The 24525-nt window shown below is 44.1% G+C and overlaps 1 protein-coding gene across 1 annotated transcript in view; it reads right to left on the reverse strand.

The window, feature by feature from the left end:
• LOC125880375 (rho GTPase-activating protein 44-like) overlaps nucleotides 1-24525 on the reverse strand; it is a 49556-nt gene that overhangs the window by 14829 nt on the left and 10202 nt on the right. Inside the window, exons 7-16 of the mRNA XM_049562759.1 lie at nucleotides 24309-24426; nucleotides 18905-18973; nucleotides 18724-18805; nucleotides 17278-17405; nucleotides 14640-14751; nucleotides 10736-10817; nucleotides 10528-10608; nucleotides 7589-7702; nucleotides 6333-6424; nucleotides 6052-6232 (exon numbers count right to left, since the gene is read on the reverse strand). Coding sequence (XP_049418716.1) covers nucleotides 6052-6232; nucleotides 6333-6424; nucleotides 7589-7702; nucleotides 10528-10608; nucleotides 10736-10817; nucleotides 14640-14751; nucleotides 17278-17405; nucleotides 18724-18805; nucleotides 18905-18973; nucleotides 24309-24426 — 1059 coding nt within the window. The remainder of the gene's footprint in view (nucleotides 1-6051; nucleotides 6233-6332; nucleotides 6425-7588; nucleotides 7703-10527; nucleotides 10609-10735; nucleotides 10818-14639; nucleotides 14752-17277; nucleotides 17406-18723; nucleotides 18806-18904; nucleotides 18974-24308; nucleotides 24427-24525) is intronic.

Below are 24525 nucleotides of genomic sequence, written 5' to 3' on the forward strand. Positions count from 1 at the left end.
AGCCAAGATGGAGGAGAGATACGGGGAGGCGGGCCTGGTGGGGGGGCTGCGAGGGACGAGAGTCACGCTGAGTGTGATGAACAGAGCGATCTGAGGGGTGAAGTGTGCTCCAGTGCTTAGCCACGTCCAAACCCAGAGAGGAAATGATCGCTCTGTTGAGCACTAATGAGGTCAACATGTCGTTGATACTAGAAAATAAATGTGATTAGTTAGTCTAGAGCGTTCATGCAATGCGTCCATGGCACGGCTGTAATATAACGGCCAAAAGTATGCGGACACCCTTCTTTTATGTACGTTGGGTCATTGACTTCTCCTCATGGTTTGGTTCTAGTTATGGGGAACATTAATGCAACATTACAGTACATCATTTAGGATGATGATGAGCTTCAAACTCTTGTGTTTCAATAAGACAGCCCCCCCACTCCACCCCCTGTGCACCAAGCCAACGTGGTGTGGAAGAAGCTGACCTCAAGCCCTCAACACCTTTACCATAAACTGGACAAACAGCCCAGTAGTGTTGGGTGAGAGGTGGATCTGCTCACTCTCATATAGTTATTACAAAAGAAACAGCTGTAAAACAATGAAGTATACTTTTCTGAAATTACTTTTTTATGACCAGACATTAAATTTAAATAGTCTTCAAGAGCATCAGTTAATTATTTTCATACAGTTTGACCAAGAATCAGTGCAGAAAATGTGGCGACAGGACACGACCACGACCACGACCACGACAAGACAGAGGAACAGGGATCAGAATCATTTCAGAATTATTATTATTACATGTTCAAAATTATGGTGCGGAACTATTAGAATTTTTTAGCATTTTTTCAGGTAATTTCCTTGTTTGTTTTTAAGTTTCTTTTTGTTTTGTTTTTTTTGTTTTTTTACTATTTTCTTGTTTTTAATTTTCCCTTTCTACTAATCTTTAGGGTCATTTCTGTTGCTCGTCGCCTTCTTCCCTTTTTTTGACAGAAACCAAATCAGTGTGCCGAGCTGATGAGGTCACGCTTTAGGCACACAGCACTCGGTGTGACGCAGGATGTGAGGCATCAACAAGATTCCACACAAACAGTCTTTACAAAGAAAACAGCTGTAAACCAATTAATCTTTTTTTCTGAGCATCACTAACGCTCCAAAATGACTTCTTATTTTACCAGAACTGAATGCAGCGGGATCAAAATTTGAAAAGCCTCAAAAAGCATCAGTAATTTATTTTCATGCCGTTCTTCTGTGCAGGAAACCAAAGGAGGACTCTAAAGTGCATCGTCTGCGCGCTCAAAAACGTGGAAGCCTGTGGAAGCTTATTCACTTTCTTGCCAAGTGTTAGATGAGAAGATTAATAGCACTCTCATGTGTGGAGAGCCATATTAATCTTCTCATCTGACTCTCTGCAAGAAAGTGAATAAGCTTCCACAGGCTTCCACGTTTTTGAGCGCGCAGAGCATTGAAGGTTCAGACTCCTGTTTTATCACCTAATTTGTTTGTGTACCAGAGACGATGGCCGCCCATTGTTCTCTGATAAAGATCTCTAAAAACAGACTGTCACTCTCTGCACTCATTTTCCTGCCTTGTTTGTAACCTTGTGAGTTCAGACTGCCCATAAAATATTCTCACTGCCCACATTAATGTCGATGAAGTGCAGTGTGTGTCCTTCAGCTGGTCCTGCCCCGTACACAGATGAGACATTATGATTTAACGTAACATTTTTATTCTTCACATGATCCCCAGAGCGGCTGATTTTAGTGTCTGAGCATCAATTAACTTTAGTGAGCCTGTGCACTACATAAAAAACTAAAACACAACTTTACAACCGTGTGCAGACTCAAATCTAAAAGCTTTAGTTCTTAAAAACAGACAAGCTTTCTTTCAAAGGCAGCCCCGCTGTGCTGAGCCTGCTGCTTCTGAAGAGTGTGTTTCTATTGAAAGCTGAGCTCTATTGATCAGATCCAACACACACACACACTCACACACTCGGTCCAGGTTTAATTAGCTGGGCTACTCTTGGTCCCAGGGCTGCAGAGTGCAGACTAGCCGCGGGGCCGATAAGACGGAGGCTGTATTAAAGCATTAAAGAAAGAGACACAGAGACAGACAGAGGGAAGAGAAAGAAAAGCCACTGACTGGTTCTCAGCTAATCCTCCTCCACAGCTTGAGGATTGTCAGATTCCTCATTTCACAGACTAAATGTCATCTCTCTCTCTCTTTCTCGCCGCTCTCACCAGGCTGCAGATAAACAGCGATACAGAACTCTGTCTGTCCACCTCACAGCTCAGGTCACCTCTCACATGAAGCTTGTGTAGTCAGTGGGGGATTCTTCTTACTCCTACTTCACATGTCCGACGCTGTCAAAGAGGCAGTCATGGAGAAACTTTACCAAGTGGCCTTGTCTGTTTTTTTTTTTAAGGCTACCTTGTCAGTCGAGCTGCCAGTTAGATCCTCCCTGAATGAAGCTGTGAGGGCAGCACGGAGGTAGAGAGGACTGCTGATTGAGTCAGACACAGAGTGACATCATTGTGTCTGTGATCACTGAGATGAGTTTCTGTCAGATTGTTGGAGCAGATCTTCCTCACAGTTGTGGTTTGTGGAGTGAATCTATGAGCCTGTTTAGACCTGGTGTTAACATTCGTCTGGGCTGATCGGATCACAAGTGGAAACGACCTAAACACAATTATACAACAGTTAGTTCCGGCCCTGCAATCTGATTGGTCGAGAGACAGTAAAACCGTGATGATATTGGAGTACAACATCACGGTTATTTCACTGTGTATGTATCACTCCGCCTCACAGCTGATTGCAATCAACAATCAAATCAAAACTGACGGTTAGTGTCAGTTAGGTCAGCAGTTGCGTTGTAGGCTAATTAATTCATCCACTGTCAAACAGCCAAAAATATGGATTTATTTCCTAAAATAAGTTTTGAATTGAACTATGAATGGTCATCAGAGGAAGATGAGGGAGAGGAGAAGCTGAATCCATCTGAGCAGACATCCAGGTTTGTCAGTGTTTCATCAGCGGAGCTCAATGACTTGGAGAAAAGCAACATACTGTCAGATCAGAAGGCAGAGTCGGCTGTGCCTGTGAAGCCACAGTCCACCATGCAGTCACCACAGACTTATTTCACCGGCTGCACAATTAATGGAAACGTGCAGATAAATGTGTTTAAAGAGTAAGTGCCTGGCGCACCATGTCTGGTTACATAGCAACGGTGACAGCGGAGTCCTGAGGGAACTATTTTTGTTGGCGGAAGACAAATAAAATGCTTAAATTATCTATTTTGTCCTCATTTTTCAACATTTCTTAATCAGCCTTGCTTATTTAACTGTTGAACTGTTGTATAAAAGCAATATCACACTCGAGCTCGTGATGCTGTACTGTGATATCGTCACGGCTGTGATTCGGTCGTAGGCAAGAGGCCGCTGTGCCGCTGTGATATCGTCACGGCTGTGATTTCACCAGGAAACTAGAGCCCTATAACTTCACCATTTAACGACATTTTTGACTGAGTGTTGCCTGACCGTCCATGACCGCTAATGAGCAGCTGGTGAGAGTGTGGACGTAACAGGGAATCCCAGGAATGAGTCCTTTAACTGACGGAAACTATAAAATATTTTCCTTGCCTATTACCCAGGGGAGAGAGAGCATTTTCCAACTCATGGTTCCCTTGTCATGAAGTCAGTGGGATGTGAGATGCCTCAAAGGTCTGTGGTTAAAACACATTTTGTTTAACGACATAAAGTATGTCAGCAAATACTTTATGTAAATTTTGAAGCTGTTAAAAAAGGCGCTTGCTAACAAGTGGCTAAGGGAGAGTACAGAGCGTCATCAAGCCGACAACTTTACAGCTTTTTTTGTGGTGGCGATATTAAATGGTGACCATGGTGTAGTTTGTTCAGAGCCGACTGTTAGCTTTGTACTTTTGCCTCAAAAATCATAAAAGTGGTGAAGTTTATATTGATGAACAAAATGTAGAAGTATCTTAAGTTTTATTTGCCACAGAGTTTTCTTTTCTTTTTTAAGATCCAACGGAAGAATCCCATTGAACCAGGGCAATGATGAATTCTGCACCAGCCTACAGAAAAACACCATTGCTGTCCACATCCGTGTGCATCATGCATGTTCAGCTGACCACTTGTGTGTCACACGAGACGGTCAAAGGGCTCCGCACACAGTTATATGTCTCCATTGTCCACTTGTGTTTGGATCATCAAACTGTGTTTTAATTCCAGGTGTAAAAAGGCTCTTTGTTCCCACTAAACATTCATTTTCAGGTAACCGTAAATATATTCAGGCATTTAAACACATTCAGAAGTTAATTTCATGCTTCAGTGACAAATGCTGCCTGGAAAAAAAAACAACCTCTGCTTATTGTGAGATGCTTATGTGCAGAGAGTTCGATAAGAAGATCGATACCACTCTCTAGTGTCTGTTAAAGGGATAGTGCACCCAAAACTGAAAATGCAGCCATTATCTACTCACCCATATGCCGAGGGAGGCTCAGGTGAAGTTTTAGAGTCCTCACATCACTTGCAGAGATCCAAGGGGAGAGGAGGTAGCAACACAACTCCACCTAATGGAGGCTGACGGCGCCCCAGATTCAAACGTCCAAAAACACATCATTGAAACCACAAAATATCTCCATACTGCTCGTCCGTAGTGATCCAAGTGTGCTGAAGCCCCGACATAAAAAGTTGTTTGGAAAAACCTCATTTGAACTCTGTTTTTAGCCTCATTGTAGCCTGTAGCTCTGACTGCCTCTCTGGGCACCGCGCTCACGTGCTTTTGCTGGTCTCATGAGTTCAGATGAGGTTTTTCCAAACAACTTTTTATGTCGGGGCTTCAGGACACTTGGATCACTACGGACGAGCAGTATGGAGATATTTTGTGGTTTCAATGATGTGTTTTTGGACGTTTGAATCTGGGGCGCTGTCAGCCTCCATTAGGTGGAGTTGTGTTGCTACCTCCTCTCCCCTTGGATCTCTGCAAGCCAGGGCATGATTTGCACAGCTTAGTTTAAAGACTTTCTGGATTAAGAAACTACAAACTTGTAGTTTTTACATTTCTGTTGGTGCAGAGACAGAACAAAGACATAGAGACATAACAGGTTCATCAGGGAGCTTTTCAGTGCTGTAGGTGGTATGTTATTAGCTCCGGGTAGGGTTCAGGGTGCCAACTGCCCAAAACTACGAAGCTCCATTAGTTCAGAAAATGTCCCCTTTCTCCCAGTATACACACTCCCTACAGTTAGTTTCAGTTTTCCAGCCACTTTTGTGCCACCTACTGTAACATGGGTATTTTAAGCATGATCTTGTCCGAACCATCACCAAGTGTTTTTGTGCCTAAGCCTAACCACACATTCACCACAGTGTTGTTGACAAATGCAAAATATCTGTGGTTTACAGAAACGTACAATCTGATTGGTTTGTCTAAACCAGGTCAGACAAACAAGTTGTTTCCAGAGAAAAAGGTTTTAGGGATCACGGGCTGTCTGAGAAATAGGCTTCTGATCCAATGGGACACTTTTCAAAGTAACAGGGCTTTGGAGTTTTGGGCTGTTGGAACAAGGGGTAGACCCTGAGTTATGCTAGCTGTTTCCCTGCATCCAGTCTTCATGCTAACGTAAGCTAAGCTAACCTGCTGCTAGCTTTAGCTCCGTAGTTTACGTAGTATCAATCTTCTCGTCTAGACTCTCTAACTCGCGGGGTGCTTTCAGACCTGGAGCCTGGTTGATGCTAAAACTAATCAATGAAACTTTGCTTTTGCTGTAAGTGCAGTGGTTTATGGATCAATCTGAAATGTCACCTAAAAATCAAAACACTTGCACCTCTCTGAACATCTCCACCTGTGTGTGACTGCATTCAATGAGCCTGTTTCTTGTTTCTTGTCTGTTACTCTTTTATCGACTCTTTCTGTCCCTGTGCTTTTGTTTCTGTCGTTCTGTAGTAACTGTCAAACATGTCTGCTCAACCCTTAGTGGCTAAAGAAGAACAATATTCCACCATCGTCACACATCTTCTCCAAACTCCAGACTCAGTAGAGACAGAAGGCTCATACCCGTCCTTCTTGTAGAACTCCAGCATCATGTTGTCTGTGGCGACACTGAGGGGCCGTCGACTCTGGTCATTCTGCTTCCGGTCCATTTGATCCATGTCCGGTGACGGCATGGAGCTGTAGTTGGCGTTGTGGTTGGTGTGGACCGGGCTACCATAGTTCCCCGTGACGTTGAACTCAATTTCTAAGAAAAGTTTGAGATACAGAAACACGTCAGTGAATTTTGTGAAGTCGATCCTCCGTCCACGTAAAAACTTGTTTCCTCTTCTATCACCCGCCCTCACCTCCAGGGAAGAACCAGTCAGCGTGCTGGATGATGGGCTCGATGATGCCAACGATCTGCAGGGAAACTGTGGTCATCATCTCTGTGATGTTCCTGCAGCAGACAGACAGGAGACTTTTATGGTGAGGATTTACACTCAGGCGGTGATTAGCACGTTTTCATGATATTACAGAAGCATTAAAAGGAGAAAATTAAAACCATTTCGGAAACGTTGGCTATTAAAATACTAATTAAAAGTTAGAGAAGGATAAGGAGTTTGTAAGATTTACACAGAGATACGAGGGAGGTGTCCTTCACCCTTCCAAACTGCTTACTCATCATCATCATCATCATCATCATCATCATCATCATGAGTGTAGTTTATGATAGAAAGTCTCCTGCAGGTGTGTCTGACTCCTGTGCCTCTCAGCCATCTTGTTATTTGCTGTCTGAGCTCTCAGCTGTATCTTGAATATGAGCTGTGACTCTGGGGACACACAGTCCTCCTCTTTTAGCTTGCACATGTCAAACTGCTCACAATGTATGTGAAGACTAACTCTGCTCTTCTCCACTGAACAAAGACGACACTGAAGAGCAACTTCGATCAATCATGACACGACAAAACCTGCATTTTCTTCTCCCCTAAAAACCTCAGTGAAATGATGGAGGCTCAGTCGATACGAGCTCCTGCTCTGCAACCACACCGTGTGTAATCATCGTTATACATTTTAAACTCTAGTGGAGATCCCACACTTTCAAACTCTCTGCGTTTTATTGCTGTTTATTTGAAGCACCTTATAAAAACAAAGACAAAACAATGTGTACCTGCACAGGTGTCTGTACATTTATCTGTTTTCAACTGCATTCATATCATCTGGAGCAAAGCTGCTCTTACACTTTGATTTAATCACCTCACATTGTTATACCTGCACTGTCACTGCCATCCTCAGTACATGTACAGTGGTCACAGTCCTGGGACTAAACTATCCATTGAAATATTTCACTCAGTGACAACGTCCATCACAATCCATCAGGGTGACGTAATGATACTGTGACAACAGTGTGGCTCACTGATGTGTTTTAATATAACACAGAGGAAGAAAACATATTTCAGGCTTTGACACACAGCACTTGTACGTTTTGGTTATTTCATGGGATCTTTTGACACGAAGTAAAACGCAGATTATCACCAGACTTTAAATCAAACATGTGTCAGTGTCACTTTACACTGTTAACACTGTGACATTAAAGTAAGTAAACCTCTCTCTGCTCTCTCACCCTTCGTTGTGCATCCACAGCAGGTTCGGCCCGAGGACGATAGCAATGTTTCCAGGCGTCATCTTGTTCACGTCCTGGTATTCAGTCAGTTTGGAGAGGAATTTGATCAAATACCTGTTTAAATACACGACACGGGTCGGTCAGTGAAAACATAACATTCATGGAGCTTTCATCCAAAGCAACTTGTGCATGAGTACATTCAATCAGTTTAGAAAAAAAGATAATGTGAAGCTTCAGTGTCACAGTGTCTCCTCTGAGTGTGCGGGCACAGTCACAGTGAAGATCTGACCTCAACGTGAGTTAGTGAGAAACTGTCGAGCTGTCTGTGTTCGAGTACGGGAGCTGTTGATACTCGGCCAAAAGTAAAACTGTTCTACTTTTGTGTCATGTTCTCAGCAGTGGTACATTTTATGTTCATCTATCCATACACAGTGCAGCAGAAAGAGGAACAACACTGTGTGTCCTCGCTGCAAATCAAAAGACAAACATAAGGTGCAAACAGAAGCCTCTTTCACACGGCCTCTTCAAGGCAGGAATTTCACACCGTTATGCTGCCTTGCTGTTCTGTATGAAAGCTACAATGGCAGAATGGGGGGACAGCGTTGTCTTGCCTTTGAGGCAACCGTGTCTATATAAACTGGACAGCTGGCAGGACGGGATCATGAGCGGCACAAATGTGATGTATTGATGACGTGTTATGTGTGTGACCTGTTGAGGGAGATTTAAAAAGTAGCTGATAGCAGTTAGCAGAGCTCCTTACCCTCCGAGCAGAGGACGGGATCAGCAGCCACACAACAGAAACAGTAAACCATTGTCATTGTTATTATTCATAAAACCCTGCTGACATCCAACGCTGTTGTGTTACATGTGCCTGGTTCCATGATGCCGTCGTGATGTTTCAAATTGGAGCAACATGATAACACCATTGTCTGCCTCTGTGTAAAAATGCAAAGGCGGCATAAAGAAGGGACTTGGTAGCGTCCCTATGCTGAAACATGACCTTTGTGTAAAGAGGGCTATGAAGACATACATGTGAAATGAGACATGCAAAGTTAAAATGTGGGAAACGACAGAACAATACTGAGCTGCACTGGTTCATCCAGGTGGAGCTTCCCAACTAATGTAAACCTCTTCAGGTCTGAACAAGGTGCATCTCCATGAGCACACTGTGTGTAGTGTTACAGCTGTGCTTGGAACAAGAACACTGTGCTTCCAAAGCTGATGATTACAGCAGACTGTTATTCCTGTTTTTCAGCCTCTTCCTGGGTTTTTGAAGCTACAAAAATGGGCCAGTGTGTTTGTGTGGCTGTGTGAGTGACTCATCCTGAGCTGAACTACAGTTGAATGAACATCAGGCAGCTCATTCCAGCGAGCAGCGATCATCTGGACAGGTCTGACAGGTCTCCTCAGAGGAGGACTGTCTAAAAATACGCCCTATTTGTGCGATTCGATGATGACACTGACAAGTGCTGCAGTATCTCTGCTCTTTCAATTTCCCTCCCATCCCTGTTTCTCTTCCTCCTCCTCCTCCTCCTCCTCCTCCTCCTCCTCCTCGTGCCTTCTGATCAGGAGATAAGCCCTTCTGCAAATATCCGCGGCTCGTCTTAATCCAGCAGCAAATACAGCAACACCTCAGATGTGATGCCTCGATCTCAGCACTGTTTCACTCAGAGGTCAGTGTTTGTGTTTTAATCTGGCAGGTGTCGATCACAAGCGACAAAGCATTGAAGCCTGCAGTTACTATGGTAACGATTAGTGACACCTGCTGACCAGTGGCACCAAATTACAAGTCAAGTTTATTTATACAGTCTGATACAGTGGAGCAAAGTAGATTTACTCCAGTTCTCACGGCAGCATTTACAAGAGGACCAGATCAAATGCCTTGTGTGAGAAAGCTGCTCTTGATTGGTCAGAATTTCCATGTGGGAAAAATCCAGGAAGTAAAGCAAACGTTGAAGAAGAGTACACTTGCAAGATAAATGTGACACTTTCTAATGTCACAATGGAGGGACAACTACGCAGGTTGATGTTAGCGCTGCTCATCGTGGACTATATTGCTGTCATTGTTCATTTTAGTCAAAGCATACAGTTTGAAAACGAGGCAAACGCGGCTCCAACTAGAAAACAATGTTTTGATGCATTGGATGTGCTGAATGTGCATATTAAGGCAGTACAGGAGGAGGTGCACATTAATAATCCTCCAGGACTGTAACATGCTCATGTTTAACCCAAACAATGTGTCATGTGACTGCAGTTGCTTCACATCCAGGTCGCAACACCTTCTCACCACAAACCAACCGCACCAGAGTTCCTTTGGAACCGGACTGAGACCACCTCTTCAAGAAGGTCTCGGTCTGGTTGTTTTGCTGTGTTCACACCTGCACAAACGAACCGCACTGAGGGGGCAAACCAGCTGGAGTTAGACTGAATCAAACCAAACTGGGCAGGTGTGAACGCAGCCTCACTGTGAACAGGAACCAAATCAAAACTAAAATGCAACTCTGGTGTGACCAAATGAACCAAACTACAGGTGTGAAAGCAGCCTCTAAAAACAATAATGGAGCTGCCCTTAAAGTACGATTTTTGAGGACTTTGGTGAGTAACCATGAGGCTGTATGGCTGATTCTACTTCAAGTACAGATCTGAGTTCTTCTTCCACTGGCTCAATATCACACATCACAAATGTGTCTCAAGGAGCTTTACAATCAGCACAGACCCCCTCTGTTCTTAGACCCTTGATTCAGATTAAGAAAAACTCCCTAAAAACATGACTCATCATTTGGCAGATTAGGTCTCCTTAAGATCATCAAGAACTAGATATCTTTGTGCAAGAGATGAACTCAGAAAGTCGAAGTCTGACTGATCATTTTCAGCTGGCAGGCTCCCAGTAGGTCCCAGTGGACGAGCACAAGGAGTGAAACATGGAAACTGTGACTCACTTAAAGTTGTTGTTGTTGGCTGGAGGGAGTTTCTCACAGGCGTTGAGGAGAGCCTGCAGTCTCTTGTCTTGATCTTGAATGCTGCAGATGACGGAGAAAGAAGAAGACAGAGGTTGAACGTGTATAAAATCTGAACACAAAGTTGAAAACAAAAGCCCGTCATGATCAGCAGTGACCTGACAACAACACCATGAAGTGAGCGACTGACTTGGAGGCCTGGATCCAGTCGTTGTACAGCTCGTATGTCATCAGCGGCTCAGGGAGCTCCCGCAGGTACGACTTCAAAGCACCTGGAGAAGAACAAAAAACACAAGATAAATGCATGTATATATTGGTGCTAATGTAATGTATATTTAATGTGCACGTGTGAGCTCATAGTGTCTCAGTCCTATCACCACAGGGGGCAGAGAGCGCTGCAGAGACGAGTCCTAACGCATGGAAACGAGTTACTGTCGCGTTCTGCACTTCCAGCTCTGTTATCTTGAAGTCAGTGAGTTTTTGTTTTGATGAAATACAGTCTGAGGTTTAGACACGCTAAAGAGACTTTCACGTTTTGTTCTAAGACATAAAACAGTAAGCAGCTGAGGCTCAGAGGCAGAGAGGTCGTCCACCAATCACAAGATCAGTGGTCCTCATGTCTGATGGCTGTTCCATCAGTGTGTGGCCGTGTTAAAAACTGAGTCGCAGGTAGCACCTTGTGTGGTCGCCTTGGCGGCCATCACTGTATGAATGGGTGAATGTGACTGGGAGTGTAACAAAGCGCTTTGAGTAGGTCCAAAATATGTCAGTGTTGGTACATGTCTTAAAAAAAACACCTGCTAACAAGTGGCTAAATGAGTCTACAACACGTCATCATGCCAAACACGCCTTCACAGCCTCGTTGTGGTGATGATGACGTCATGGGACCGAGGTGCAGTTTGTTTATAGCTTATAGTTTACATTTACACTTCAAAAATAAAGACAGTGGTGTTCAATCATTGGGGAAGATCGTCTTGCTGAACAAATCATGTAAATATCATAAATGTAAATAATGTCAATAAATATTCTTTTCTCCGCCTCAAGTCTCTCTGAAGGGTCAGCTGTCCGACGACTGTCATAAATACATTTATTGACAACAGTAAAGATTTAAATTATCCTTTGCATGATCGTTTCTTTAATTAAACTGTCTGTGCTTTGTTATTATTTTGAGACCCACATATCACTGCACACAGACGCTCCTGCTCTGATACAACCAGCACTTAAAAATATCTCCACACATCTCTGATCAGAACTGGTGGGTGGCGATGTCATCTTCCAGTCCTGAGGACGAAGGCGACGGCTGACTGGGCTTCTTCTTCTTCTTCTTCTTCTTCTTCTCCTCCTCTGTCTGGTCTGCTGCGTTCATTTCCCCCGGGAGAGCGTGGGATGGATGACAAACAACTCAGGGCATCCCTCAGCGGGAGACAGCTTGGAGGCTGCTGTCGTTCTGTCTGAGTGTAACATGACTGTGTGTCTGGATGTGTGTATGAACCGGCATGGTGTCGGTGCTTGGTGATAAACAAACACATTCAATCTGGGAATTATGTTGAAGCAAAACTAAATTCTCCTCTAGTTTACAATATTTAAAAGGAACATCCTTCTGCCTGATGCTGAAGGAAGATGAACTCCTGCACCCCCCCTCCCCCCTCCCCCCAGTGGGACAGCCTCACAAATTAGATTTGCTGTTGGAGCTAACCCAGTTTAATATGGGATCATTAGATACGGCCTCCACTTGGATTCATCTCTCTCTTTGTCCACACGCTCCAGTGAACAAAGCTGACTGACTCTGATGTGATGTTTTTAATAAAGGAACATATTGTTCCTGATGGGTGAAAACACTGGATCTCCAGGTTCTGTGGTTTCATCACTGTGTTGAGTTTGACCGATTTAAAAATGCAAATATTTGCAAAAGATTTTCAAACATGGGCAGAATACCCTGAGTGGACGCCAGGCTGGTTAGAAATAACACTGGGAAGTCAATATAGGTCAGTGACAGGGTGGAGATATGATTTCTGTCTGTATAATCTGGAACATAAGAATGTATGATAGTATTTAAAACACACACACACACATATATATATATATATATATATATATACATATATATATATATATATATATATGTTGGATGTATAACATATGTTATGGTTGGACCTCCTGTTTAATTCTTGGTGTCACAGACTCAACAAGGTGCTGGAAACATTCCTCAGAGATGTTGGTCCATATTGACATGATGACATCACACAGTTGATCCATGATGAGAATCTCCCGTTCCAGCACATCCCAAAGGTGCTCTATTGGACTGAGATCTGGTGACTGTGGAGGCCATTGGAGTACAGTGAACTCATTGTCATGTTTGAGATGATGTGAGCTTTGTGACATGGTGCGTTATCCTGCTGGAAGTAGCCATCAGAAGATGGGTACACTGTGGTCATAAAGGGATGGACACGCTCAGCAACAATACTCAGGTAGGCTGTGGTGTTTAAACCATGCTCAGTTGGTACTAAGAAAATCTCCCCCACACCATTACACCACCACCAGCAGCAGCAGCAGCAGCCTGAAGCATTGATACAAGGCAGGATGGATCCATGCTTCCATCTGAATGTGGTTTTTCCAATCTTCTATTGTCCAGTTTTGGTGAGAAAACCCGTGTGAATTGTAGCCTCAGTTTCCTGTTGTTAGCTGACAGGAGTGGCACCTGGTGTGGTCTTCTGCTGCTGTAGCCCATCTGCTTCAAGGTTGGACAAGGTGTTGTTGCTTCAGAGATGCTCTTCTGCACACCTTGGTTGGAACCAGTGCTTATTTGACTTCCTGTTGCCTTTCTATCATCTTGAACCAGTCTGGCCATTCTCCTCTGACCTCTGGCATCAACAAGGCATTTTGGCTCACTGGATATTTTCTCTTTTTGGGACCATCCTCTGTAAACCCTAGAGATGGTTGTGCTGAAAATCCCAGTAAATACTCAGAGCAGCCCGTCTGGCACCAACAACCATGCCACGTTCAAAGTCACTTCAATCACCTTTCTTCATCATTCTGATGCTCTGTTTGAACTTCAGCAGCTCGTCTTCACCATGTCTACATGGCTAAATGTTAATGAGCTGCTGACACCTGACTGGCTGATTAGCTATTTGTGCTAACGAGCAGTTGAACAGGTGTACCTAAAAAAAGTGGGCGGTGTCTGTATATGCATATTTATCTGTGATGATATCAGAGGGATTATTACAACGGAGGCACACGAATGCTTCTTCAGTGATGAAGTCCAAATGACAAATTTAAAAAGCGCATTGTTTTTAAGATAAACACATTTTTCTAAAGCTCCTGAAAAGTTATTTTGGAGATTTAAGATTTTTATCTGACGCCATCACCGTGCAGCAGCGGTGGCGGCGAGCTCCAGTGAAGACGAGCACAAAAGAAAAGATCAATAACAGCTTGAAAGCTTTTCTGTCTTTTGTAGTTTGTCACGGTTCTGATTTAAAGTGGACGATGAAGAAGATGAAGAGTCTGTCTGACACTAATCCCAGATATATTTGGAATTTATCACCAGACGTTTTTGGGATACCTTATTGGATCTGTCTAATAAAAACAGACAAAAGCATTTTGCTTTTCTTGCTGTGGATTCTCTCGCAGCTTCCAGAGAAGTGAACTGAATCCTAATAAAGTCTTCATGTAATCTTTTAACTCTCGTGTGTGGCCCTCACATAAGACTTTCAAATTAACCTTTAGCAGGAAATTTAGCGCTGCGGTTCACGGATGACAGCTGCAGCATCAGTGATGTGTGCAGGAGAAATAAACACAATATTAGATATCTCTGATGCAGAGAAGCAACAGATCATTTAGCACTTTCATTATAATGTGTGTGTGGAAGTGAAGGTGGCGGCGCACACGTCTCACTTACACATGAACGTGAGCGACAGCCTGCCTGAGATGCACAGAAATTAAGATCCCTAAAGAGCAACGGGTGCCCAGCTCATAAATCTACTCCTGTACGGTGACGTCCCCTTTCTGGATAATGACAATCAGTCGTCATGGCAACAGATTAGGTGCAGCTAGGAGATAAGGGGAGGGGAGGTGGGGGTTTTAAAAAGATAGCTCACCTGCGATGGCGTGAGGGTCTGCAGAGTACTCCTGAACATCCAACACGCCGCAGTCCAAAGACGCCTTCAGCTTCTTCAGTTTGGAGGCGGACGGAGCGACTCTGAACAAACCCTGAGACACAAAACACAAGTTTGAACCTCCGCTCCCACAGTAACCCTCCAGCTTTGAGTTACAGCAGCTACAAGGAGTTTCTAACTGATTTAATTTAATACTGACGCTTCTTTATCACCTACGTACACAAGCAAACGACACCATCAGTGAGAAGACTGTCTTCATGATTATTCCGACCCAATCACCAGAATAAATGTTGATATTTAACATTTGTAAGTTTCATGTGTCGCAGATATGCATTCAAATAAACACAAGAAGTTTGTGCTCTGGAGAAAGGATCAGCACTCAGTGAATAACCTCCTAAGCCCTATGATAAGCTATTATGGCAAGGCTTAACTATACAGACCAATGAGCAGTGATAACTAACATGTCTTTGGGGTCATCAGGTGGGAACCTCCTTTCACCAGTGTTTCATCTAGTTGGTCCCACGACACCTCCAGGAGGCTAGACAGTGATCTCTGGCGTCCCAGAGACACTCCCCTAATGCCAGGTCTCACTGCTCCCCGCACCAACCCAACAACCTCCTTTACCTTACTTACACATGGCTTTCTCAGCCCAAACAGCACTGCCACCTTCAACAAACCCAGGCTCCGTACATGCGAGCTCCAGGTAGAGACAGGGCTGATACTACCCTTCCTAGCACATTCACCATACTCTATTTCACACGCAACATAGCATAACTCCAATATAAGCTAAAGTTAAAGGAGATAAATGAACTTACAGGATCAGCAAACACACTCACCTTGAGGCATGGCCTCAAACAAAATGGATTCAAATAGGCCACTCCCACACTTAAATAACCTTCCTCTTCCTGGATTTCCTCCTGAGAGGAAGTGGATCTCTCCACCTGATCTCAAGGAGTTATGTGCCCTGTTTAGTAGTTCCCCCTGCTGGCCCCCAGCTGACATTATTTCTTCTCTTATAGATAAACTGGCTACACCTGACTGCTTCATCTGACATTTCCCTCACTGTCTTCCTCAAACTCTGTCCCGGCACTCTGAGTTCCCCCAGGAGCGAGACAGCTGATCTTGCTATGAATCCCCTACACCCCACTTCCACTGGACAAATCCTAGTCTTCCATCCTCGCTGCTCAGCTTCTGCTCCTAAGTCTGCATATCTAAGCTTTTTTCTTTCTTAGGCTTCTTCCACTGAGTCTTCCCAAGGAACTGTCAGCTCAATGAAATAAACTATCTGTTGACTCACTGACCACAACACTAAGTCAGGCCTCTGCCTGGTACAGACTCTTACCTCGTGATTTAGCTTAAAATACACATTTGTTTTCACCACACACATGGCTGCAAATGTCCCAAAGTCTGTTTAACTAGAATCACCACCTTGTGGTTGTTTCCCTCTGTTCACCCATCAAGTTATAGTTTACGTACATATCTTGTTAAAACATGATGATTCACAAACATTTTCGACGTGGCAGCGCAGAAGATCTAAACAATCAGCACAGTGTAAAGATGAGAGTCACCAGCTCAGTATCTGACCAAATATTTCTCCTGTTTCTGAGATATGACGTTGAATAATGGACAGAAAAGTGTTCTTTGTAAAACAGTATGATGTCACAGTGAAGCTGACCTTTGACCTTTTGGATATAAAATGTCATCACCTCATTATTTTATCCCGCCTGATATTTGTGTGAAGTTTTGCCATAATTAGTGTTTTTGTTTTGTTTTTGAGGTCACAGTGACCTTGACCTTTGACCACCAAATTCTAATCAGTTCAGTCCAAATGAACGTTTGTGCCAAATTTGTAGAAATTCCCTCTAAGCGTTCTTGATACATCACGTTCACATGAATAGGACAGACGTACACAGGTATAGACGTTTGTACACGTGTGACGCGACACGTGACGTTTCTCCCTCCATATTTAGAGCATGTGCATTCGTCCACTCCACAATAAAAGCATGAAAGTAGCAGAGGACTTTTATTTTGACAAAATGAAATGTTTTTTAATCGTTTTTTTGGGACATTAAACTCCACTGCTGATGAATGGACAGCTGCAGTCAGCAGCAGCTCTGGTATTAACTTTAAAGTAAATTAATTATCTTATTTTCAACTGACACAAAACTGTGAGTTCAACACGGAGAATAAATTCATCAGCTTCAGATGAAATGAAACAAATCTCTCTCTGCACCACATCCCAAAACGTTATCCATAATGTTCAGCAAACCTCACATTAAGTCAAATTACTGTAGAATGCAAATTAACTTACTCATAATGATATATTTGTTTTTTAGTTTTAATCACATAAAAACATTTACTGTATCCTCAATGCGTCTCCATTAAACAATCATTACATCCTGAGCAATTAAAGCTGCGTGGCTCACCAGCCTGATGACCACACCACACATTAATTAAACACTTTATTTGTTTATTTGTTTCTTTAAGGAAACTAAACTGGACCTCATTACAATTCTCTTCACTGACTTCTCTCCAGTAAATGTGTTTACTGTGTCCGTGCATGTGTGTGTGCGTCATGTAAAGGACCGATGCAGAGTGTGTTGTTGTTGTGGAGTCTGACCTCCTCCTGCATGCCACACTCCAGCAGCATGGTGACACAGGCCTCGATGGGAAAGGCAATATCTCTCCCGCTGAGCGCTAAGTGCTCCTCTAATGGTTTCCCGTAGCACGGCTTCTCCACCCAGGTCTCTGTCGAACACACACACACACACACACACACACACACACACACAGAGTTAAACGAGCAGTTACAGATGCTGGACATGTTCTCTCAGGCTGCAGGAAGTTACCAAAACAAACAGGAAACAGATTTTTTAGGTGATCTTTTTTTATATTATTTTTATTAATGATGTATTTCAAATGTATTTCAAAGTCTCTCTCTCACACACACGCACACACACACACACACACACACACACACACACACACAGCAACACACATCATCCATGTATGATCATCAGACACTGAACACGAGAACTGTGTGCAGGAACAAGAAAACCATAAAGGATGAAGAGAAAACATCCAGTGAACATGTATGTTCACAACCACATGTTCTCATTGACTCCAGATATTAAGATTCTCCACATTAATATTCACATTTGCAGTGTGTCCGTGTGAATAACCCAAACAAGTTCACACAGCCAGTTTCTGAAGCACGGTGGATTTGAAGTCTTCCAGTCTTTTAAAATGAGTTTTATGGCGAGCACTGCGCCCGGCGACAGAGCTGTCTGCATGTATGATACGTGATGGATGCATTAAAGAGAACTTTGAACATCCAAAAAGAGCCCAGTCCCTGTCAGGAGAGAGCAGCCTGTGGTTTGTCCAGTTATACTTTCTTTCATTCAAATTAAATGTATTTAAATTTAAATGTATTTATTTATTTATTCATTTTTATGCATTTTTTTTATGTTTGACTTTGGCCCCTCCCGTCCCTGTCCCTCATATGACTGTGCATCCTTCCTGTAAAAGTGAATTTAGCTGAACTCCCTTTGCTGCTACACTTTTATATAATGTGTTTCAGGTTATTGCTGATCCTGTTATTTATATTCTGTTCTACATATTTTGAATCTGTGTTGTGTGTGTTGTGTGTGAGTGCAGTGTGGAGGGGGCAGCAGCTGCATTTCATCGTGCAAATCCTGCATTTTATGACTAATTAAAACTTTGATTGTTGCTGATTTAGTCATTAATATTTAACGTTACCAAAGAGTTCAAACCACGTATAAAAACCTTGAAAACAATATATGTTGGCTGAAGAAGAATCCAGCTGTATCCTGTCTATCAAAGTGCCCACAAGGTCATGAAGTTCACGAAATTTTGATATTCATCATATTTCTACTGACATGAGGAGTTAAACATAAAGGTTGATCTTACTGCTGAAGCTGTCATTAAACAGCAGGACCACAGACTGTGCACTAAGAGCCACGAGTGCTGCAGCAGAGCCTGAGCACCATGTCAGAGAAGAGTCACAAAACAGACGGCATCGTGAGTGTGTTGTTCTCAGCCTCACCCTGATGAGCTTTGATCTGAGGCAGCACACTCTGAAGCAGCTCTAATGACTTCCTGTGGTACTCCGCCTGGACTTCTATCAGCTAGACAGAGAGGAGAGATCAGAGAGTCTGTGATGCACCAACAGAATATGTTTTTGTTTCCCTACTGAAGCCACAGGCGCAGCAGAGACGAGCACTTACTGTCTGGAAGTAGCTTGCATAGTCGATTTCTTTGGCCACAAAACTGTACATGTCTGCTGATAACTGATCCTGGGGACGACACAAGAAAACACAAAGTCAATGACATTAAAAACAGACCTTTCTTTAAAGCAGACACTGCAGAGTTGTAACAGTAAGAAAAGCACAGGTGTATTTAATTACACTAATGATGGCTGCGAGCTCTCGAATCGCGCACGCTGGGACACTTAATGTCGCTGAGCCTTTGTTAATGTTATTAGTCACACCTGTTAGTTTCCTGCTGAGACAAGTCAAAGTGTCTGTTGTGTTCTGTTCACCAAACACGAGAAGAGCTTGAAAAGACTTCTTAAAGACTTCTTTAGGACTCAAAGACAGTCTGAGTCTTTAGTCACACACTAAGATTCTGCAAAGACTGGGGATCTTGCAGGGTCACTATTTGCAAGACTAAAACTAGATTCCTTCTGATATTGTTTCCCATCCTGCTCCTGCTGGTGGCAAATATTACACCAACGTCCCTAAAAGAATCACGACATCAGCAATGCCTTACGTCACATAAGATAAGAGACGTCACATGTCAACAGTGTTCTTGTCAGTTCAGCAACGATATAATCTAAAAAGATAAACCACTGTTTGCCTCCAATGTTTAGCCGCACTATTCTACCAGGAAGAGACTGTGGGAATGAAAGGCCAACTGTTTCCAAAATTAAAATTCCTCACTAAAAGAAATGCTGGTTGGTGGATCAGATACACACTGAATTAAGTTTGTCCTCCTTTTCCAAGAGAGCTGAGACTTACTCACGTTCTTGGGGCTCCCTGGAATCCCCTTCATGTTTCCTGTCCACGCTGTTAGCTGCTTCCTGTTTGGTGCTGGTTGTTTTCAATATTCACATCATAGAACTGAACTAAATGAAGAACTAAAACTAAAATCTTACAATAATAATGAACATGTTTGATTTTGTCGGAGCATCAAGATAAAACTACAGTTGCTTGCCTCTGTGCACCAGTTGCACCGTGACAGTTTACATCCATGTCTGTGTTTTACAAACAGAAGTTTAAAGAAACTCTCTGGAGGTGTTCTTGAGATATCATGTTCACAAGAATGAGACAGATGCAAGGTCACAATGACCTTTGACCTTTGACCACCAAACCTCAATCAGTTCATTGTTGAGTCCAAGTGAACATTTCTGCCAAAGTTACGGACAGACAAGCAACGCGACAACACACTGCTTGATGCATGATGCTTACACCAAACAGTCGAGTGAAGCGTGCCACAACTTAGCGAAACCTGAATGATTTTTTTTTCCCAACTTTGGAATCTGTGACGGTGAAATTGCTTGAAAAGGGTGCAACCAGGGTGCAACCAGGGTGCAGTGTCGTATTGTGGCGATCGCATTTATCACTCTTCACCCTCACTTTGCAATCCTTAGCAAAGTGGGAAGCTGAGGCAGAAAAGATGGCAGACTTACCTGTGGATCCTCCCTTCACACATGTGGGGTTAGATGTGTTTGGTCCATGGTCGGCTACTGCCAGACGTACGAGAGGAGGTCAAGCATGCAGTAAACGTTGGGCAGTCCTGTTCACTTGTGTGAGCACGAGAGCCGTGCACATAGAAGTCATCGAATCTATGGATACCTCAAGCTGTATCGACACCCTGAGACGTTTCTCCGCCATCAGAGGTCCTGCCAAACGTCTTCAGTCAGGATTGTGGCACAAACTTTGTTGCAGCCTCAACAGAGCTGGGATTTAACAAAGAGGAGCCAGACCTGAGAGTCCAGAGGTATTTGAGCGAACAAGGCTGCACCTGGGAGTTCAACCCCCCTCATTCCTCCCACAGGGAGGCTCCTGGGAGAGAGTGATTGGTGTGACTTGTAGGATCCTTGACTGCATGTTGTCAGAGAAGCAAATCCACCTAACCCACGAGGTACTGTGCACCCTTATGTCGGAGGTCTCGGCTATCATAAATGCTAGACCCCTCATCCCAACCTCAACCGATCCTGATTCACCATTCATCCTCTCACCTGCGATGCTGCTTACCCAGAAGGCTGGTGCACCTCCTCCACTGGGTCATTTTACAGACACAGATCTGCTCAGGAGACCATGGAAGCAGGTGCAGAGACTCGCCGACAGATTTTTGACACGGTGGAGACGAGATGATCTCCCCACACTTCAGAGTTGGCAAAAATGGAATGCTGTCCACCGCAACTTGGAAGCAGGAGACCTTGTGAACCTCCTGAAAGATGATCAAGAGTCACGCAATGAGTGGCCCATGACAATGGTCACTGCAGCGTTTCCAAGTGCTGATGGGAAGGTGCCCAAGGTTGAGATCAAGACCACCAATCAAGGAACCCCTAGGACCTTCCTGAGACCCATCTCCCAGATTATTCCTCTGGTGCCCGGAGAGGACAAGAGCAGTGGATAAATTGTGTGTGGCTCTATGGACCAGGCAGGGAGTGTTCTGCCATTCAGGCATTTCCTTCTTTTTGGCGCCCTCTTTGGCGATTTATTGAATTGCGCAGACTTCCAAACAGGAAGTCCCATCAACAGGAAGTCCTACCCAAGCCAATTAAACTCCGAGTTCACAAAGCTGAGTCGGTGATAATTAAAGGAGCTCTAATGCTACATCCTGACTCTGATGTCTCTGTGAGCTGGAGTTTGGCTTGCTGTCAAACTGGTTGCTGCACCTCAAGGAGGACAGTGATGTGAAACATGATGCTGTGTATTCATCATACAAAGAACTAAAATGAAGTTAAACTGATTACTTTAAGAATCAAATCTGCATCTGGACATGAAACAAAATGACTGGTACACTGGTACACTGGTACACTGGTACACCGGTACACTGGTACAGTGGTACACTGGTACAGCGGTACACTGGTACATTGGTACATTGGTACACTGGTACAGTGGTACACTGGTACACTGGTACATTGGTACACTGGTACAGTGGTACACTGGTACACTGGTACAGTGGTACACTGGTACATCGGTACACTGGTACAGTGGTACACCGGTACACTGGTACACTGGTACAGTGGTACACTGGTACAGTGGTACAGTGGTACACCGGTACAGTGGTACAGTGGTACAGTGGTACACCGGTACATTGGTACACTGGTACATTGGTACACCGGTACACTGGTACACTGGTACAGTGGTACATTGGTACATCGGTACACTGGTACACTGGTACAGTGGTACACCGGTACACTGGTACACTGGTACAGTGGTACACTGGTACAGTGGTACAGTGGTACATCGGTACACTGGTACAGTGGTACAGTGGTACAGTGGTACACCGGTACATTGGTACACTGGTACATTGGTACACTGGCACAGTGGTACACCGGTACACTGGTACAGTGGTAAGCTGGTACATCGGTAAACTGGTACACTGGTACACTGGTACACCGGTACACTGGTACAGTGGTAAGCTGGTACATCGGTACAGTGGTACAGTGATACAGTGGTACATTGGTACAGTGGTACAGTGGTACACTGGTACATTGGTACATTGGTACAGTGGTACAGTGGTACACTGGTACAGTGGTAAGCTGGTACATCGGTAAACTGGTACACTGGTACACTGGTACACCGGTACACTGGTACAGTGGTAAGCTGGTACATCGGTACAGTGGTACAGTGGTACAGTGGTACACTGGTACAGTGGTACACCGGTACACAGGTACACTGGTACAGTGATACAGTGGTACAGTGGTACATCGGTACACAGGTACAGTGGTAAGCTGGTACACTGGTACATCGGTACACTGGTACAGAGGTACAGTGGTACAGTGGTACACCGGTACATTGGTACACTGGTACAGTGGTACACTAGTACAGTGGTACAGTGGTACATTGGTACACTGGTACAGTGGTACATTGGTACAGTGGTACAGTGGTACATTGGTACAGTGGTACAGTGGTACAGTGATACAGTGGTACATCGGTACACTGGTACAGTGGTACAGTGGTACACCGGTACATTGGTACACTGGTACAGTGGTACACTGGTACATTGGTACATTGGTACAGTGGTACATTGGTACACTGGTACAGTGGTAAGCTGGTACATCGGTACAGTGGTACAGTGGTACAGTGATACAGTGGTACATTGGTACAGTGGTACACTGGTACAGTGGTACACTGGTACACTGGTACATCGGTACACTGGTACAGTGGCACAGTGGTACAGTGGTACACCGGTACATCGGTACACTGGTACAGTGGTACACTGGTACAGTGGTACACTGGTACATCGGTAAACTGGTACACTGGTACAGTGGTACACTGGTACATCGGTAAACTGGTACACTGGTAAGCTGGTACATCGGTACATTGGTACAGTGATACAGTGGTACATTGGTACAGTGGTACACTGGTACAGTGGTACACCGGTACACTGGTACACTGGTACAGTGATACAGTGGTACAGTGGTACAGTGGTACACTGGTACAGTGGTACATCGGTACACTGGTACAGTGGTAAGCTGGTACACTGGTACATCGGTACACTGGTACAGAGGTACAGTGGTACAGTGGTACACCGGTACATTGGTACACTGGTACAGTGGTACACTAGTACAGTGGTACAGTGGTACACTAGTACAGTGGTACACTAGTACAGTGGTACAGTGGTACACTAGTACAGTGGTACAGTGGTACATTGGTACACTGGTACATTGGTACAGTGGTACAGTGGTACATTGGTACACTGGTACAGTGGTACATTGGTACAGTGGTACACTGGTATATCAGACGATGATTTTTGCAGAACATCCAAATCCAGTGAATATTACTATGGTTACGGCCATATAAATGTTTGATCTGTCTGTCGAGCTACCTGCAGGTGAAATGACTTTCCCAGGGTCGCTCAGAGTTGATGTGTGCATGTGTAGTTTAAATTCAGTTGCAACATCATGTTGTGTTTAAGATTTATGGCAGTGTGTGTGAAATGGGCCACACCTACAGATATCTGGCAACAGTTTCTAGGAAGGCAGTGTGGAATAAAAACATATTGCCTCACAGCTGAGCTCACTGCTGCTCCTGGAGAGAACCAGCATGACATATTTTCCATCTCTCCCTGCTCTGTCCACACCTGGGGCTCTTCTCTTTTCTGTATTTTGTGCCTCTTCTTCTCCTCTCTCCTCCGTCCTTCTGCCTGTGACGTAGAAATCGATCTCAGCACGCCATCTTAAAGGATGTCTCGATTCCTGAAATGCATCTCGAGGGGAGAAGAGGCCTGCTGGGGGAGCTATGAGCGAGGTCACACAGGTGTGCCCTTTGCAAAAGTCTTTTTGGCACCCACGACGTGTTAAAGAGACGAAATCTAAAAACCTAAATGATAAAAACACTTGATTTATTTATGGGAGAAAAAGTGAACTGATTGTGAGTAGAGGTGATCACTGACTCGACAGATCTCCATGCGGTTGGCTGCCTCCTCCATCTCTTCCCTGAGGTGGTCGGCCTTGGCTCCTGTTGGCTGCAGGTTACTGGAAAGTCCTGAAGACTTGGTGGACTGATAATACCTGAGAGCAAAACAGAAACATTGTTTTATCAATATGTTTGGTTGATATTAACACTGACTGAAGAAGGATTCAGATTATTTACTTACATAAAAACATTAA

This window comes from Epinephelus fuscoguttatus, linkage group LG20 (assembly GCF_011397635.1).
Source record: "Epinephelus fuscoguttatus linkage group LG20, E.fuscoguttatus.final_Chr_v1".
In the NCBI taxonomy this organism is placed as follows: domain Eukaryota; kingdom Metazoa; phylum Chordata; class Actinopteri; order Perciformes; family Serranidae; genus Epinephelus; species Epinephelus fuscoguttatus.